The sequence below is a fragment of the Musca vetustissima genome, unplaced genomic scaffold (genome assembly GCF_032173495.1).
Source record: "Musca vetustissima isolate MV318-11 ecotype Yass unplaced genomic scaffold, APGP_CSIRO_Mvet_v1 utg4481, whole genome shotgun sequence".
NCBI classification, from domain to species: Eukaryota; Metazoa; Arthropoda; class Insecta; order Diptera; family Muscidae; genus Musca; species Musca vetustissima.
Genome location: NW_026883244.1, coordinates 195,095 through 215,140, shown reverse-complemented (window position 1 = coordinate 215,140; position 20,046 = coordinate 195,095). Strand labels below are relative to the sequence as shown.

The window sequence follows — 20,046 nt, the reverse complement described above, 5'->3', positions numbered from 1 at the left end:
AATCGCAATATATAATACATACCGCACACAAATTACACACACAACACTTATCAAGCAATGGACAAGGGAAGTCGGCAAACTTACAGAGTCTTCACTTTTACACTTACTTTCCAGGCCATTCAATGTTAGGATCCTTGTGCATTGTATGTGTGTGTGTTGTAGTTGTTTGTTTCTCAGGATGCTTCTCTATATACCTTTGTATCGTAAATTGAGTATATAAAGCAAAGTTCAAAAGCAACAGTTTGGTTGGCGGGCACGTTCGGATGTTATTTATTATCGCCTAGCTTACGAATATTTAGCCGCAATTAAAGCCAGAATGGGTGTTTTATGTGCCTTCGTAAATGTATATGGAAAAGGGAATGAACAAAATATGTATGTACTTCTATCTATTTCTAACAGCACGCCACTCCACACACAACACCACACAGACGCAATGAATTGAAGGTAGTACAAAATATCCGCGAAATTACAGCAGCAACATCTGTCGACATGACCAGTCCAAGACACCCAGCGCACAGTCCGCGCTTTAATGCAAAATTTGAACAACATCACTATAGTTGGGATGAAACCGGGGCAGGATTTTGTGCGAAAACAACAGTAAATAATGTAGCTACGCGGACATCATCATCCCCGCTGCCTTTTAAAAATCCCAAACAGCTTAGGTAAGTCTGCGACCCATATTTGCGTCAACAAGTGCACATAGTGAATCCATATCAATATATATGTATTTAAGTTAATGGAAAATTAGGATTTATGATTTTTTATTTCTCAAAACCGCAACAAATTTTCGTCACTTACCATTTAAGGGGACCCCCCATTCTCAGTGTCAAAAATTTAATTTATTTTTTTTTTTATTTAATTCGAATCTACACTAATTCAAGAATGCCCCTCCAGTGCAAACCTCATGAACTCTTGAAGATATAGCCGATTTATTGTGTCAGCATCAAGTGACGGCAAGAGTGATTCTCAAACTTTTAACTCATTTTTCCCGAAGCAGTGTTTTTACGAATGACGGGTACGATAACTCAAAAACTAATTATCCAATCGGTTCCAAATTTTGATACGTTTCTCTGGGAGTGTATAGCTATCGTATGAACTAGGATAAAGCCAATCGGCAAAGAATTATCTTATTTTTTAAAGTATATTGTGGTCAAAGAATGCAAAGATCCGCCATGTTGTTAATTTTTAGCGAAGTCAATAATCCTAGTTCATACATGACACGTACTCTTTCTAACACACTTGGAATTTCCGTATTCCGATGTTCAGGTGACGAGTTTTCATGCCCGCCAACAAAAAGGTTTAAAATTTTAAATATTTATAAATCCAATATCAGGATGGAATGTGCGATTTCCACCAAACTTTGCACAACCTATTATCTTTCCCAAGCCTACATCAAGTTTGAAGATGAGACCCATTGGTCCATTCCTTCCGGTACCCCCACCTCAATTGATCGAAATTTTCAATATTTTTAAATCCAATATCAGGCGATTGAAATGTCCGATTTGAAACAAACTTTGCAACCCTAGACCAAATTTGAAGATGGAATGTCCAATTTCAATCAAGCTTTTCACAACCTGTTATCTTTACCAAGTCTAGATCAAATCCAAAGATGGGACCCAATGGTCCACTCTTTCTGGTATCTCCCAACATCCTCTGCAAACCATAGGGTGACACTGACAGACACTTTTTATTTGTTTTATAACAACATTATCTAAAATTCAACGATTCTTTATGTTTTGTTTCTTTTTTCAACAAAAGGAAAAAACAAATTTACGTTCTGTTATAGTTGAATTTTTTCAACTTTGAAAATTCGTACGTCGACGTATTTCGGTAACATTCATATAAATAAATGTGTTCTACTTTTGTGGTGAAAAACGTCGAACAAGCTAGTTGAATTTTAGGTAAGGCTGTAATACTTTAAATACGTCGGTAAATACTTTTCCCAAACATTGGGTATAAACTAATTAACTGCCAAAATTTGGCTCCCGATTTAAAGTACATTTTGTCTATTATCCACATAATAGACGAGTTCTCTATGTTTACAAAAATGTATCGACGCATGTCCACGTTTTCTGGTAGTTCCCAATATTCAAATATAAACTCATTAATATCAAAACAAATACTCGTATAGAAAATGGAATACCTGGGTCCATGTCCGATTTAATAACAAAAACCCGGAAATATGGTGTAAAATGCTGTATTAGCTATTCAAGATCGTAAATACCCATCAGAGTGTGAAAGAGATATTCATCTGAATTTTTACACGACATAAAGTCTGACATTGCGAACAATATCTCAAAAAACAAGTTTTTAATTGTTAATGCCGGTTTTGCAGCAAATGAGCGATTTGTAAAAAACATATTGTGTAAAAGCGCATTCTATGTTAAACGTTTTGGTATATCCACATATAAATAATTTATTTAATTCTAAGGCTTTTATAATTTGTAACTTTTATTTTATATAATTAAACTGCGTGTGTTAAACTTCATTACACAAATTTATGAAATTAATAAAAGAGTTCACTCTTTTTAATGATTATTCTCTTCAAATTGCAATAAAATGTTAATAAAGTGAGATCAATAATTCGGAGTATCTTCCTCGGAATGTGAATTATAAAATAAAACAGTTCGGATGCTGGTCAATTCCGTGTTTACAAGTTCAACTTACACCAAGTGATATGAATTGAAGAAAATCACAACTAAATATTGAATGATTTTACTGCCGTAATTTTTTGATAAGCTTTACTTTGAAACTGTATGAGAAAATTGAAATACGCAAAAAATTATCTATGTACATATGTTTATATTCCAAGCCTAATTATTTATATGTAATCAATGCCAAAAACTCGAATTATTTTCTTTTAATTTTTTTTTTCCTGACTTCGTTTCATAACTATCGATGAATTTGCTCAGAAATCTTCCAATGCCGATCGGTGTCAATGCCTACGATTCGGGCATAAAACCATCAACTCTTCCCGCAGAGAGGAGTCCTTCGATACGAAGTAACTACAGTTGCCATAGCAACTATTCGGATGCGCCGACGACATCGTCAGCTCCAAATACTCGATCAAGCAGTCGGGATAATCCGCCTCGTAGCCCAAAAATTACAACAACATACGCCAATGATAGTAGCGACGATGCGCTATCGTCGACTTCCTACTACCACACTCCATCCACAGGATCTAGAAGTCCTAAAGGAGTTTATTCTAATGACAATTCAATGGACTCTCCGTCATGCAACTTGTACAACAACAGTCAAACTCCCATATCTCCGCGTCGAAGTCCACATACACCATGCAAATTTGTCTTTGAAGCCATTAGCCCTCTAATGGATTCTCCTAGCCGAAAATTTGAATACTACGAGCCAGTATCTCCTGATGTCGATGAGGACGAAATCAGCGATAACCCTGTTCTTTCAGGAAGATATTTTGAGAACAATCACTCCGCTGCACCCATGTCACCAAACTTGCACGAGCCTCACAGACAAAATTCAAAGAAGCTATTACGCTCAACTCCATTAGAAAATCTTCCCCGATTCAACACCAACAAGTCTCCGGTTCGAAGTGATGAGTGGGATATGACAGTTTCATCGAATTTGGGAGGATATCAAGGACTGGGACCGAGTAATTATTATCTTAAAAGAGATTCCTGTGTAACAGACTGTACACAACTATCCGTAGAATCGGAAACTAGTACCGTAGCTACGACAACAACATCTTTCAGTTATTCGGACACTTCAACGCGACAAACTACAACGTCTGACCAGACTCAAGATCTAAGTCCACTAGCGGAACAGAAATCAATGATCCGCAAACGAAGACACGCAATTAACATAACATCCAATCCCGGATACCAAGTATGAAGACGATGAGATTTTTCATGTTTCTGTTTGTTTTCTAAATAACTTCCATTCGGATCATACAGGTACTTCACAGCTCACACTCAACGCTAGATCGCACCTGCTCGGATAGTGTGGTTTCTTTGCGGCATAGAAAATCGACTAGCGACTTAACTCAAGACACGGAAGGCGAAAGAGGCAAACATAAAATGGGAGGGGAATCAGCTACCCCGACAGCTGGTAATTATAAACCACGCAGGCGCGGTAGTTCAAAGGGCGGCCTGGCATATTTGGCTAGTCGCCGAAGTTCTCGCGAGTCGATGAAGAGTGCTTGTTCAAACGCTTCCTTGGTATCCAACGACGATATAGGACCACTAGCTTTCCAGGCGTCAAATAGAGGGCGCCAACGCCGAACATCAAATTTCCTGGAGCTTCCAGGTTAGTTGAGATATATATTTTGCCACATTATACGTTTTACCCAACATACGCCTCCTTTCACAGTTCCAGATCACTTCCGCCCAAGGGTTTGCTCATTACCGGACCGTCCATACAATCCAAGAGTTAGCGATGATCTTTACCGTTTACGACATTTTTCCATAAGTAAGGGCAACGTAGTTAATTGCGGAGACTCTATAATATCTCGGCGATCCCGCAGTAACACAAGTGTTAATTCTACAAATAGCAGGTGAGTAGGGATAGATAGCTGGCCTACGTAGCCGAAGATAGGATTTTTTTCATCTAATTAATATCCATCCTTAAAATGATGATACTCAATTAGGAACAGTAATTTGCATTGCAAAAAGTGGGAATTTAAAGATGAGAGGGACTCACGTAGGGATAGATGATAAATACTTTTATGTAATGCATATAATTGTGTATAAATATTATGTCCTAAGAAGGCTCTAATTTTAAGATAGTAGGGGGATATTACCTTTAAATTGAACACCTGTTATTACTACCAGTGTGAATTATTATGTGTACAATTGGACTATGGCCTCTTTAACACATGTTGATGTTTCCTATCTCATACATAGAGCTAGCGAACGATCCCCATTTGATGGTTCATGCTGTGGAGGTGGCTATGCAAATGTGGACTCTGTTCCAGGTTCTCCAGATGAGGATTCGGAAAACGTTGAGCCTCCGCCGCCACCCAGATACCGTATTGTAATGTTGGGAGATGCTGGCGTTGGAAAAACGGCCCTGGTCAATCAGTTCATGACTTCCGAGTACATGCACACCTATGATGCAAGTCTAGGTAAGTTAATATAGAAAAACGCGGTGAAATGCACATTTGCTTTCATAAGTTTTGAACGAGTTTTCATGCGAAAAATCACGACTTAAATCACAGTAAGTCAGATGTTACCTTTGCACTCCAACCCGCATCCTTCCCCCACACCAATACTTCTTTTCTTCACTCGTTTAGCTTTTTAACATTTGGTATGTTTTAGTGAATAATTCACATTTGAGTTTTAGATGATGAATTCGGCGAGAAGACGGTTAGCGTTCTCTTGGATGATGAGGAGTCCGAATTGGTGTTCATTGATCATCCAAGTGTGGAAATGAGTGTAAGAGCATATTTTTGTGAATTATAGGGACAATATCCACAGATAGTAATGTACGTATTTTCGATTTGTTTGGACAACTTTCAATCAGGTGGAAAATTCCTTGTCAACTTACGAACCCCATGGCTGTGTGGTGGTGTTCTCCATTGTGGAAAAGTCGTCCTTTCGTGTTGCGGAAGAAATCATCAATTACTTATGGCAGGAGAACTATACGAAGGATAAAGCCGTTATTCTTGTGGGCAATAAGGCTGATTTAGCAAGGTCACGGGTTATATCATCCCAGGGTAAAGATGCTAAATACATCGACATTATATCGTATATTACAATGTATTATTTATTTATTTTTTAGATGGCAAAGCACTTGCCGCCTCTCGAGATGCCAAATTTATTGAAACGTCCAGTGGTATACAGCATAATGTAGATGAACTACTAGTTGGTGTTTTGAAGCAGGTACCATTTTTCACAACGTTATATTTTCCCACAATATATGATTTGATATTATATATATATATACAGTGAGTGTAATAAGTATTTTGCCTCAATAAAAATTTGAAAAAAATCCAATATATACGCCTAAAGCCAGCAAACTAAAGATGTAAAATGAATTATGTATAATGGAGTATGTTTGTGGACATATTTAGATCGTATTTCTGCAAGAATCACTGCGAAAGACCTATTGGTCTCGAAGATATCGGCCGAAATATATAACAATCCAAAAATGTTTATCACAAAAAAGTATTTTGCTTTTTATTATTATTTTAGAAAAAATATTTACATAGAACACGTTTGGTCTTTTTGTGGTTACCATTGCGGGTAACGACATACTATAAGCGATTTGGCAACGATTCCAATAAACGACGGCATTTTTCGCGAGTATTTTCTCACATTTACGTTCAATACATTCTGCAGCAACATTTCATTCAATATTTGGTAATTTCTCGTCCTAATCTCAAAATCAGAGCATTAAATATAGTCGTCGGGGCTTCAAAACACTCCAAATATGTTAAGAATAATAAAAAGGAGGTTTTACAAAATATATCGCGAGGACAGGACCTTAAAAACTATTAAAACCAAAATCCGACAAACAAATTATTTAAAAAAATATCGCGAAACCCCATTTTTCTAACTTCGAAAACTTTATGGTTCATTTTTATTGATCTAGGAACCAAAATATACGATGAAAATAGCGATAAGGAGGTCAGATTCAAATATATGGACGGTTTTCTGGCAATAGAAATACATCTTATTTCGAAAAAAAATACATCGACCCGTTTATTCCCTACTGCATTTTATTCGCAACTGATGGTGTTAATCGGAGATAAAATATAGAATGCGTATTCGCCACCAGCAACCAGAGTTTTTCAAAAGACAATAGGATTTGACGAATAATGATGTTTTATCCCAACTTCATGTATTGGTTTTTATTACTATTGCTTTAGAACTGTTCATATCTTTGAATCTGACCCACTTATTGGTATTTACATTGCATATATTGGTTCCTAGATCAATATTACTGGACCATACAAATTTCGAAGTCAAAAAATTTGAGTTTCGCGAATTTTTTTTAAATAATTTGTTTGTCGGATTTTGGTTTTTATAGTTTTTAAGGTTCTGTCCTCGCGTTATATTTTGCAAAACCTCTTCTTTATTATTCTAAACATATTTGGGATGTTTTGAAGCCCCAATGACTATGTTTAATACTCTCATCTTAAGATTAGGACGAGAAAATACCAAATATTAAATGAAATACTGATGGAGAATGTATTGAATGTAAATGTGAGAAAATACCCACGAAAAAATGCCGTGATGTAATGGAATCGTGGTCAAATCGCTTACAGTATGTGGTTAACCGCAATTGTAACTATAAAAAGACCAAACGTGTCCAATGTAACAATTTTTTCTAAAATAATAATAAAAAGCAAAATACTTTTTTGTGATAAACATTTTTGGATTATTATATATTTCGGCCGATATCTTCGAGACCAATAGGTCTTTCGCTGTGATTCTTGCAGAAATACGATCTAAATATGTCCACAAATGTACTCCATCATACATAAGTCATTTTACATCTTTAGTTTGCTGGCTTCAGACGTATATATTAGAATTTTTTCAAATTTTTATTGAGGCAAAATACTTTTTACACTCACTGTCCAATTGAACGTTAAACGTCCTATATGCGAAATTAAAAAGTATCTAATAGTGAGTCCTTTGAAAAGTTCTTATTTTTGATGGCGGGCATGATAACTCATCACTCAAACTCAACGGCTCTCAAAAATTAACAAAATGGTGGACCTTTGAATATTGTTTTTTGATCACAAACTTACAGCCTGTTTTTTGTAAAATTATAAACGAACGAATTCGAGTGACTTACGACCAAACTCCTTGGTTTTGAAAAATATGTCATTTATTTTTGTTTTGAATCAAGAAACATTTTTTTACATAAATAAAGGTTTGGTAGTAATTCGTTCGAATTGTTTCGTTTCGAATTTTACAAAAACAGGCTGTTAGTTAAAAAATAAGGAAGTTCTTTACCGATTGGCTTTATCCTAGTTTATACGAGAAACGTATCAATATTTGGAACCGTTGGATAATTAGTTTTTGAGTTATCGTGCCCGCCATTCGCAAAAACACTGCTTCGAGAAAAATGCGTTTAAAGTTTGAGAATCAGTCTTGCCGTCAATTCATGCTGACACAATAACAGAGTATGTTCGAACTAATTCGAAAAACAGTGTGTGTGGTTTCCGACCATATGTAAAATATAACGACTGTTTCTTAATTTGATATTCCTTGTGCAAAAATGTCAGAGGGAAAATATGCAAATATTCTGAGCTGTTATCTTGTGCAGGTATGAATTGTGCGCTTAAACAAAATATTTGAGAGGGAATATGAGAAAAAGTACGAAAAAAGTGTATTTTGGGCAGCTAAATCCAAAGTCCAGCTATTTACAAAGCAGCTAAATTAAAACTACTACGAATTTCTACAGCTTCTAAATTGGTGTGTGAAGGAGATATTAATTTGAATTTTTTCCAAAATGAAGAGATATTAACTGTTTCAAGCATTCCCAGCAGACCTAAACAATTTTCCAGCTGGAGGATTTTTAAAAATACAATTTGTCATATTGCACATGATATTGTAGTTTTGATGTGGCAGCTTATTATTTATTTTCCTCTTTTACAGATGCGTTTGAAAGAGTCCAGGGAGAAGAAAGCAAACTCATCTAAAATAAAAACCTCTAGGACCCATATATCTCTACAAATGGCAAAGGAGATACTTCATAAAATTTGCCTTACTGACATTTCGAAATCAAAGAGCTGTGAGAACCTACACGTTTTGTAAAACATTGAAAAATCCCTACAAATTTCGCGAACGCGACGTTTTTAATGTTAAAGTGGAGAGTACAAACGATTTGTGATTCAAATGCAATTTCTTCTAAACGTCAGTTCAGAAATGCGGGTAACCCAATACCACATCTGAATATCTATCGAGAATGTTGTAGCAGAGCATTTGCGCACAGACTACATATTACGATAGACATAACAAACAAATTAATTCATATTTTTAGAGTTGCTATTTCAATGTCAATTTATATATTAACCTATTAGACTTTTCCATCTATAAAAAGGAAATTGTGTATTGACTTTTAAAGAAATACATTTCTAAAATTACTATTGACGACGACTATCTTACATTTCTTCCATTAAGAATCATATCGAAATGACTGTTCAATGTTACCTGTGTTAAATATACAGTTATGTGGTGTAAATCGAATCGATGTGTGTGTTGACTTCAATATTATTATTTTTATTTATTTATTTTCTATCGCAAATATAATAAAAATATCAAAATCTAATATACCCATATTCTGGACACGTTGGTCGATCTCGTCGATTCGATTAGCACTGCATACAAAATATCTCTTAATATATACATTTTTCATGTGACAGACTCTACTCTTGGAATATAATATCTTTACATTGTTATATAGTATTCCCAAACGTGTTATTGGTTGAGCTAATAATTCGAAACCATGCAAACCGATTGTTTATGATGCAGAATATATTTTCCGAGAGTGAGATGTTCCAGACAAAACGTAATGTGTCTTCTAACAATAACAAATCAATGAATACGCTTATATTGAATCAGCAAATTATTTATTTTGCATAAAAATAATTCTTTGAAGTTAAATTAGTGTTAGCTATATATTATTAATAGAATCTACAAAATAAGTGAAAAACTTCTTACTATTTTCATATTTAGATAATAAAATCAAAATTACAGATTGATGTCGACAACATAAAATATACAACCATTATTATAAGTAATGCCGAAACGACTACTACTAAATATTCATATGTACTACATACATTAGAAATACAACACAGAAATATTTAAATTACAATGATTATACTTTAGTTTAATGAAAAGATATATTTTGTTTGACCATTCAATTTACACCTCAATGAGACGTATTTAACAAACATATCGTCGCCTAAATTGCAAACCGACGTAACTACAGAATTATTGTTTGACTTATCAAAATACATGTTTACAAAAAATTTTAAACATCTAACGCCAAAACGGCGCGTCGATCACAAATGCAAATATTATAGAAGAGATTTGATATGTCTACAATATTTATTATTAAATCTATATAGAAAGTAACATGATTATTTCATATGTAATTCATTTATTTAGAAAATTGAAAGTATATTTTTTATTACAACGTGTGCTTACATCGATCACTAATTTAAGAAAAAGGAGTCAGATGCAACTTGACAGCTAATGATACTTTTGCATAGTTGCAATTTTTAGTACTGGCATATTTACACTATACTACAGTTCCTCCCCCATCACGTAGTCACCATATCTCTGAGGAGCTTTCCTAGTGCGTACTGGACGATTTCGGTTTGGTGTTTGCTCGGGTCCTTGGAATGTTCCTGGTGTAGTGTCTATTATAGTTGTTGTATTTTCAAGTGGCAAACTGTCTGGAACTGCATGTTGTTCGGTCTCATCTGGCGTATTTTCTTGTTGTCCAATAGAATCAGTTGTTGTCAAAGGTGTTGTTGTTTCGGATAACCGGCTACGCAGCTGGTTTATGTACCTTGACTGCATATTGTTTCCATCTATAATTTCATAATTCCTCGAACCGGTAGACTGGACCGTTCCTGGCAACCATTTTTCCCCATTACCATAATTCCTGTACCAAACGTTATCACCTGTTCTAAATTTCCTTACTGTCGTCTGTGGTATGGTTTGTTCCATTTTTGAATTGGCTGGGTGTATGTGATCCATTAATGTCTTTATCCTCCTCCCCATCAACATTTCGGACGGCGTCATGTTGTTGTTGTTTGGTGTGGTGCGAAGTCTCAAAAGTATGTTGGCTATTTCCTTCTTTAAATTCGTTGAACTTACTTTCTTCAGAAGATTTTTAATTGTCTGCACAAACCTCTCCGCTTGTCCATTTGAAGAAGGGTGGTATGGTGCAGTTCGCACGTGGTAAATTCCACTTCTCTTTAAGTATTCCTCAAATTCCTCCGATACAAAATTTCTCCCATGGTCCGTAACGACTGTGTCAGGTATGTCATGTGTCGAAAATATATCGCGTAACATTTCAATTGTCCTACTTGATGTGATTGAATTCGTAATTTTTACCTCAACCCATTTTGAATGAGAATCAACCACAATTAAAAAATTTGTTCCCAAAAATGGACCTGCATAATCTACGTGTAATCTGGACCACGGCATTCGATTACAACACTTTTCACATCCTCTTGCTAAGGTCTCAATATCCTTATCTAATCCCGGCCACCAGAAGTAACTGCGAGCGATTGCTTTCATCGATGTTATGCCTTGATGTATTTCATGTAGCATTGCCAACATTTTCCCACGAAGTTTTTTTTTGAATTATTACTCGGCTTCCCAATAGCAAACATTGACTTTCAATTGAAAGTTCATTTATTCTTGTGGCGTATGGTTTGATTTCTTCTGAATCTGCTAACAAATCGTTGTGCTTTCTTTGTATGTGAAACATGAGTTTGGAAATTACTGGATCGGTTCTTGTTGCTCTCGCAATCTCCTTCGATGTTATTAAAAACTGTTCCTCACCTTCAATGTGGTATAATACGTTTAAATTCACTGGAACACCTTTATCAACCACCAATGGCAACCTACTAAGGGCATCTGCGTTTTGATTTTTATATCCCTCTCTATATTTAATTTCGTATTGATACGCTCCCAACATTAACGACCATCTTAACAACCTGGGTGATATGTGCTGTGGAATTGGTTTTTTAGCGCTTCTTTGTCGAGCTGAGAATATTTTTTTTCTGCTGGCTGCAGTGTCCTCTAACCAAAAGCTATAGGTGTATCTTTCCATCTGGTCTCATATGAGCGAGAACGGCTCCAACTCCATATGGTGATGCATCTCCCGATAATATAAGTGGCAAGTCTGGCGAGTAGTGTACCAACACCTTTTCAGACTTTAAAATTTCTTTGGCTTTCATAAAACTGGACTTCTGCTCGCTACCCCATTTAAAACAAACGTCCTTCTTTAGCAATCTGTATAATAGAAAAATCGGTCATAAAAATAAAAATTTAGTAATCCTAAGAAGGCCTGGAGTTGTTGCTTATTTGTCGGCTCGGGTGCGTTCGAAACTGCCTTTACTTTTTCACATGTTGGTTTGACTCCATTCTGATTTATCACAAAGCCTAAAAACGTTATTTCTGGCACTGCAAATACACATTTTGTTTTCTTCAATTTTAGGCCTGCATCTCGTATGCGATGAAGTGTTTCTCTTGTACGTCTCCACATTTCTTCCATTGTTGACCCTCCAATCAGAATATCGTCTAAATAAACAACTACTCCTTGAACATCGCCTAATATGCTTTCCATTAGCCTTTGAAAAATGCTTGGTGCTGTTGATATTCCGAAAGGTAGTCTGGTTACTCCAAATAATCCCTTGTGAGTATTCAATGTTAGAATTTTTTCAGATTCCTCATCAACTTTTACTTGGGTATAAGCTCTGTCGAGATCTAGCCTTGAAAACCACTTACAGTTGGACAGTATTGCAAAAACTTCAGTGTTGGTCGGAAGGGGGTACGTCTCATTACACAGAATTTGATTTACCGTACACTTGTAATCCCCGCATATCCTAATACTACCATCTGGTTTCACCACTGGAACGATGGGTGTTGCCCACTCGCTATACTTTACTGGTTGAATGATGTTGTCGTCAATCATTTGTTGTAAAGCCTTCTCTATTCTGGGTTTAAGGGCAAATGGCACCGGGCGAAATCTATAAAACTTTGGCTTACCACCTTCCATTACGTTGAGTTTTACTTTGTCTCCTTTATAGTCGCATAGACCCTCACTAAATACTTCGCTGTACATTTCAATTTGTTCTGGAATATGGGCATCGTTCCGGTTACAACTGCTCACTATTTGAATTCCTAATTCATGAAACCAATTTCTTCCAATCAATGACGGGCCATTCCCTGATACAATCAGCAACCACAATTTACTCATAAATTCCGATGTACATACTGGAACCAGAATTTTTCCAATTATAGATAGCTTTCTATCATTACCCCATGTACGTAAGTCTATATCACTTTCTTCGAGCGGCATCTTTCCGAAATATTCGATGAATTTTCTCTGGCTCATAATAGAATGACTGGCCCCGGAATCAATTTCCATCTTCACTGCACGGTCATATATTTTTACCTCTCGTATAAACGATGATGTATTTTGACAAGAGACGGACAAAATATACTCCTCGTTGTCTCCTTTTTGATCCGAAACCTGATTGACGTTTGGGCGGCGATTATGTTTTTGTTGGTTTTGTGACTTTTGCTTTTTTGTTTTGGTTATGCATGCTCTCTCAATGTGTCCCATTTTCTTACAGAAATAACATTCTTCGTTTTTGAACCGGCATTTATCAGCAGAGTGTCTACTATGACATCTAAAACATTTGTTTGTATCTTTTGCGATTTTGCTATGTATTAAGTTTACAGCTTGTACGTTGTTAGTACCATTCAGCGTTGTTAAACTTTTCTGTGCTTCTTCATTGGCTATTGCTTCATTCTCCGCAATTTCTAATGTCAGCTTTTCGTTAGCTAACAGCCTTTTCTGAACATTCGTGTCTCTCATTCCACAAACCAATCTGTCTCTCAGCATTTCATCCAAATCTTTAAAATCACAGCTTTGACATAATTTTCGAAGAGCTGCTAAATACTCTGGAATCGATTCACCTTCAAGCTGGTCTCTTCTGTAAAACTGAAATCGCTGAATTATTATATTTGCATGTGGGCAAAAATGTTTCCTCAATAGCGTTACTGCTTTTTCGAACGTGAAAGATGTATCAGTGATGTTTTCTGGTGTCGCAATCGACTTGTGCAGAGCATATGTTTCTGTTCCGCACGATGACAAAAATATAGCCTTTTTCACTTTATCATCGACCATCCCATTGGCCATGAAGAAAAACTGCATTTGTTCCTCATAAACCTGCCATTTACCGGCAGCGACATTAAAAGAACAAAAATCGCCAAATTTTGTAGCCATCCTTTTTGTTTCTGGTACAGATGCTCTCTCCTCTTCCTTCATTTGATCCTCGTCGCCAATTAATATGATTATTTCATATGTAATTCATTTATTTAGAAAATTGAAAGTATATTTTTTTATTACAACGTGTGCTTACATCGATCACTAATTTAAGAAGAAGGAGTCAGATGCAACTTGACAGCTAATGATACTTTTGCATAGTTGCATATAGTACTGGCATATATACACTATACTACAGAAAGCAATCTTCAAATATGAAGTTTCGCCTCTGCGCTATAACAAAATCAAAGTATTGTTTTCGAAAATAAACTATTAACCAATATTGGGTATATACATTATCCAACTTTTGTCAAGGGTAGCCTCCTTTATAGGGATTTATTTGAGATACGAATCGTTGTTTAAGTAAACTTTTCTAGAAAACTAAGATTTGTATCAGAACCCGAAATTGGTTCTGATAAAAATTTTAGTTTTCTAGAAAAGTTTACAAAGCATATTACGTTATATATTCTATCATGTTTAAGGGCACAAAACCACAAACAAAATTAATACCACCTTACAATATTTTTAAAACAAATTAACAACTTTAAAAATAAACGACTCGTATATGCAATGTAATTAACATTTAAAACCCACTGAATTTGCTAAATTTAGTACAATCTAAATGTACTATAACAAATTCCAGTTTCTTCCGAATCAATTTCTCTTTGGCAAGATTTTTTAAATCATTCACACATGGCACGCAAAATCCTTTATGGGTCCTATAGACGCTACATCATCACGTAAATTTTTTAACGGTTTGTTGATTGTATAAAGTTCGCCAACCATGGGCGAGGACTTAATGAAATAAAAATTATAGATACCGCAACCTGTGATTTCACATCCAACCAATGCATCAGTGGCAAAAATTAATGCTCCACACACGCGTTCTGCTTCGTAAAAAGTAGTAGATCTTTTTGATTGTAACCATATTTTGGTGAACATAAAGAACAATTTTGATTCTCATATAATCGCTGTAGATGTTTCTTATAATATTCTTGGTAGTTAGTATATTTTCTCGATAATTGGTGCTGTATGTAGTAGTAACACTCATGGTACAATTATACAAGGTAGGTTTTTTCTTTTGTCAACAAATAAAAATACACCCTAGCTGTTACAAAGCTTTTATCATGCTGCAATAATAAGGTGATGTATCAAAACAAAAACCTTTGTTTTTGTCTCGACCATCTGTCAAATTTTTCCTTATAATTGGCAACATTGCACATCGAATTCAAGTAGAAATTACGCACTCTGACAGGTAATCGAGACATCAGCTGCGCTAAATGGACTACCTATTTACTGTACCATGGCTTTTATATATATGTATAGACAGTTTTGGTTGAATACCTACTCTTACCGTCATCAAAAATTTGAGTAAATTGGTTTATCTTTTCAACTCTTCACTAATGTGCTCATAATGATCATTTGATTTTAGAGAATTCATTATGAATCTTTACTAGCTGTATGTCTATACTCTCTATATTTAGGGTAACTTTGAACCTCCATGCTTTCCTTAAATTACCATTGACATTAACTTTTTCAATCTTTTCGTTGAAGCTATCAGCTTTCGTTTTCTGCACCATGCGTTTCCTTGTCTTTTTTTGCCAATATTTTGTTTCGTTTTATACCTAAAACTGCAATCTTCAAGGATATCGGCCAACAGTCCTCATGCCTCCGAATTGCCCATCTACTTCGTGCCAGTCCCGCTACTGACAAATGACAGGTCCAAAACTGAGCTTTGTCAGACCTGTTTTCTCCTGGAGGTTTCCTTTTTTAGATTTGACAACTTTACCTAAAATTCAACGAGACGTACACAAATATTCAACATCCCCACTATGGCAAAATGTTTTGTACGGCCGTATTATCCAAATACGTCGAATCGATATCTCTTAGCGAACTAAACAAAATTAAAAAATTATACAATGCATTCAAATATTTCACATTCTTATTGAAATTTTCATATTTTTTTTTGTTTCGTTTCTATTTTCAACAAAAGAAAAAAAAAACAAAACTACGTTCTGTCATAGTTGAATTTGTTCAACTTTGAAAATTCGTACGTCGACGTATTTCGGTAACATTGTCCTGATTTATATTAGGCGAGTTTACTTGCGGCAAGTCTGTGTTTGAAGGAGAGAGGGGCAAGGGGAATAGAAATTGAAAAAACTTGCTCGTACCCACGATTTTCTGGCAATTCGCTTTGTGAATTTTGTTTGTCCCAATTTATATTAGGCGAGTTTACTTGCGGCAATTTTTATCGTTCTCTTTTGAACTTGCTTCATTCGTCTATACAAGGCAATTCGATTTCAAAAATATTTATTTTTTTGACAATGTTCTGGATTGATATTTCAAATTACTGACACTACAAAGTCCTGATTTATATTAGGCGAGTTTACTTGCGGCAATTTTTATCGTTCTCTTTTGAACCTGCTTCATGCGTCTATACACGGCAATTCGGTTTCCAACATATTTTTTTATTTGCTGTTTTTTCACCTTTAAATATATATAAAATGTCAACAAATACGAAATACACAAAACGAATTGCCAAAAATTTGTCGGTACGATCAATTTTTTTCCTTTCTATTCCCCTTGCACCTCTCTCTTACAAACAAAGACTTGCCGCAAGTAAACTCGCCTAATCTAAATTGGGACAAACAAAATTCACAAAACGAATTGCCAGAAAATCGTCGGTACGACCAATTTTTTCAATTTCTATCCCCCTTACCCCTCTCTCATTCAAACACAGACTTGGCGCAATTAAACTCGCCTAATATAAATTGGGACATTCATATAAATACATGTGTTTTACTTTTGAGGTGAATAACGTCGAACGCCCTAGTTGAATTTTAGGTAGTGCTCTGAGGTTTTCATTAGTTCCGTTCCAGAACCTAAACGAATCTACTAATTTTACAAGTTTCGCAACTTTTTACTCGAAAACCGTTCCTGAACCCACAAAAGTGGTAAAACATTGAATCAAATTTAAGAGAGCGCAAAACAAAATGGCGTTCTCTTTGTAAACTTTTTACTCGAAAAATTTGGGCGAGTAAAAATGGTAACCAGAAATTTGAAATATTTACTAGATTTCCGTTCCCGAACTTTTCGAATTTTTTGTACTCTGAGAGAGATTTTGACATTATTCCCTTTTACTAGATTTACTATTAAAAAATAACTGGAACAGACCAATTGAGATCATGAAATGTTTATGGTACATTTACATTGTCAATTTTATTGTATATATGTCAAATAAATCCTCATAAAGTAGGATGACCCGGTAAAAAGTTCTAATGTATATGGATATATTTAACTGTGAAATAATTTACATCGGACACTTGCGTTAGCACATTTTCATCAATCTAAGACAATGAAATTTGTATAACTAAGACTTAAACCACCTTTGACAGCTTTATAATATAACATATACATATAAGCATTACTATCAGTTTGACTACAGAAAATATTTTTGATTTCATATATATGTATATCATATTATCTATAAAATTAGTAATTATTTACGTTTATGTTAAAAAATGGTTATATAACAACGTACACTTTATAGAAATACGTACAAAGTATGCAGTCCGTATGCTTAAAACCTTTACAATCTACTGAATAGATATAAGATGATACCATGTTACGCTTAACAATTAACTGAAAGAATTAGAAAATACCCACCGAATTTAAGTATATATTTCACTAATATCAATTTGTGTAACTATATTTAAATAAAACCGTATAATAAAATTTATTTGATTGTTGGTAGGACGCTTCAATTTACGTATATATTATATGTACATTTAATTATACATCTACTATACACTCTATTTATAGATTATAAATAATTAAAGAATATTGAATTTCTGTTCGTGCAGCTCTGATCCCATATATCAAAATTGTCATTTTCAATATATATATATATATATATATATATAATAAAAGATCAGAATAAATTGCCATCAAATGTGTAAAAGGAATAATAAAATAAATCTTTATGTTTGCTGTTAATGACATTATTTTTCAACTTTATTTATGGTTTGTGTCGGATAACAAAAATATACTGCGTGTCAACTCTCCCCTGAATAATTACTAATGACCATAAGGATCGTCTTTGGTTAAATGCAACCTGTATTTTATATCACAATGTACATACTCATCAGTGAAATTAAGAGTGGCTGATTTGGCACTCATGAGCCACTTACTAATTACTTACACTTACTATACATACGCTACGAAGAAGCACTAAGCCTACGGGCAAAAATGGATATGAGGTTAAGAACCACAGGGAAGAAAAATCTCAACACAACCTTCAGAGATAGACAGGGGCTGAAACTCAAATTCCGAGTATGAACACAAGGGTAAGAGTGCCGGAAAAGTGAAGGAGCCGATGAGATGATAGAAAACGTGAGTAAGGTTATCGCTAAGCTCACAAATCGGACATTAGGAACTAGGAAGAGGGTAGCAACCATTGGTAAGTCTTACGCAAATTTAATTCTATTGTGGAAAGCTTGGACAGTTCAGGTCGAGGTCAATCCAGATAAAGTTCCATCGAAGTGAGACGGCAACAATGGCTCTGATGGAATAATTAATTAAAGATAATACATCAAACTGTTAAAATATATCAAACTGTTAAAAATACGGTTTCTGAACTTAACCATGTAAACTATCAACATTTTTATACAAATACATGCTACCGAACGAGAGAGTTGTCAAATCGGAAGCAACTGTACTGAAGCAGGGGAATGCCGATACCACCACCAATGGCACATCGGCAGCGACTGGTAAGAAAGGCAAAGGGAACAGGCATGGTACAAGAATAAAAGGTAACAGCAAATCCCAGCTGATTTGATTCCAATGTAATACTAGTGTCAATATGAATTTGACAAATTATGTTTTTAAAAATCACCCAAAAGGAAAATAGAAAACCCATACGATTTGAAATTTTTCTTTATTATTATATGTGCTCCTGCCTGCCTGCTGGGAAAGTTTGAGGAAACAAATCCTTCTTCATGGAATAACTCGCAATTCCCTGCATTTTCGTATGTGTTATATGGAAGCTATAGAAATATAAATTTGATAGATTTTCATTCATGTTTTTCAATTTTTATTTTGAGGATTCGAAAATATTTCATATTCAAAATAAATATAATTTGTTTATTTGTTTACAGTTTTCTGTCAAATGACGTGGACATTAGACCGAATACTAATGTTGTAAAATTCATCTTTAAACAAATGAATTTTAGACACACAATGTTAACAATAATACAATATAGGACAGCTTGAGGTGAATAACAAAAAAAAAGCAACTATGCACGTGTGCCAAAAATAAAATAAATATACGCAACAAGTGTTTGTGTTTATTTGACATTTTTTCAACACAAAACTAAAAACGCGAAAAATGAATGGTTATGGTTTCTTCCCAAAATCCTGTAGGGAATACCATAAAATGTTTGTTTCATCCATAACAAAGTAATTATTTCCAGACGAACGTATTAAAAACTTTATTTTGATTTGATGGAACAAGCCACCTTGAGAAAAAATTGTAATCAGTTGGTAGCTGTGCCCTACCTTGTAATAATTATACCATGGATGTTACCTTCCATTATTATACCATGGGGAACAGGTAACCAAGTACTAATTGACATTAATTGCGTGAGGTAGTTCTAACGACCTAATAACCCTTAACATAAACTGCAAACCAAACTCTCTTAACAGAATTGGAGGTATTAGATAAGCCAATATGTTCTACAAACCAAGTATATGAAGTCCTAGATTGTAGAGTCTCAAAAAGTATTGTAGCGGAAACAATGGTAAAATCATTCATAGAAAGTTGTCCTCTTCGAGAAGGGAAATCTGCGGAGGCTGACTATCTCCAGTAGTCCTTAAGGCCTGTATAAGGTTTGCATACACTCCGAAAGCCGGACACGAAGTCAGGTCAATAGGCCTAAGTTAATTTCTACTCAAACCATGGCCAGTCGACACTGTGGAGAAGAGAAAAATACCCAACGATACGCTGAATTATAAACAGTGGCGATCAGTTGAAACCGCTTTACACAAGGT

The 20,046-nt window shown here is 34.9% G+C and overlaps 1 protein-coding gene across 1 annotated transcript; it reads left to right on the top strand.

The window, feature by feature from the left end:
- The first annotated feature begins 489 nt into the window (after positions 1–489).
- On the top strand, positions 490–8,735 carry LOC133330100 (uncharacterized). Its single transcript, XM_061538569.1, has 9 exons — positions 490–662; positions 2,913–3,855; positions 3,924–4,275; positions 4,339–4,522; positions 4,872–5,092; positions 5,305–5,402; positions 5,491–5,683; positions 5,749–5,849; positions 8,577–8,735. Exons 1-9 carry the CDS (start codon positions 490–492, stop codon positions 8,733–8,735), a joined length of 2,424 nt encoding a protein of 807 aa, XP_061394553.1.
- Positions 8,736–20,046: the final 11,311 nt, after the last annotated feature.

What these genes read in the sequence shown, in the direction of transcription:
- LOC133330100 (XM_061538569.1), top strand. Translation starts at nt 490, where the DNA reads ATGACCAGTCCAAGACACCCAGCGCACAGTCCGCGCTTTAATGCAAAA. An exon ending in AAAAATCCCAAACAGCTTAG is followed by an intron (nt 663 to 2,912) that starts GTAAGTCTGCGA and finishes GAATTTGCTCAG; the next exon opens with AAATCTTCCAATGCCGATCG. An exon ending in TAGTTGGTGTTTTGAAGCAG is followed by an intron (nt 5,850 to 8,576) that starts GTACCATTTTTC and finishes CCTCTTTTACAG; the next exon opens with ATGCGTTTGAAAGAGTCCAG.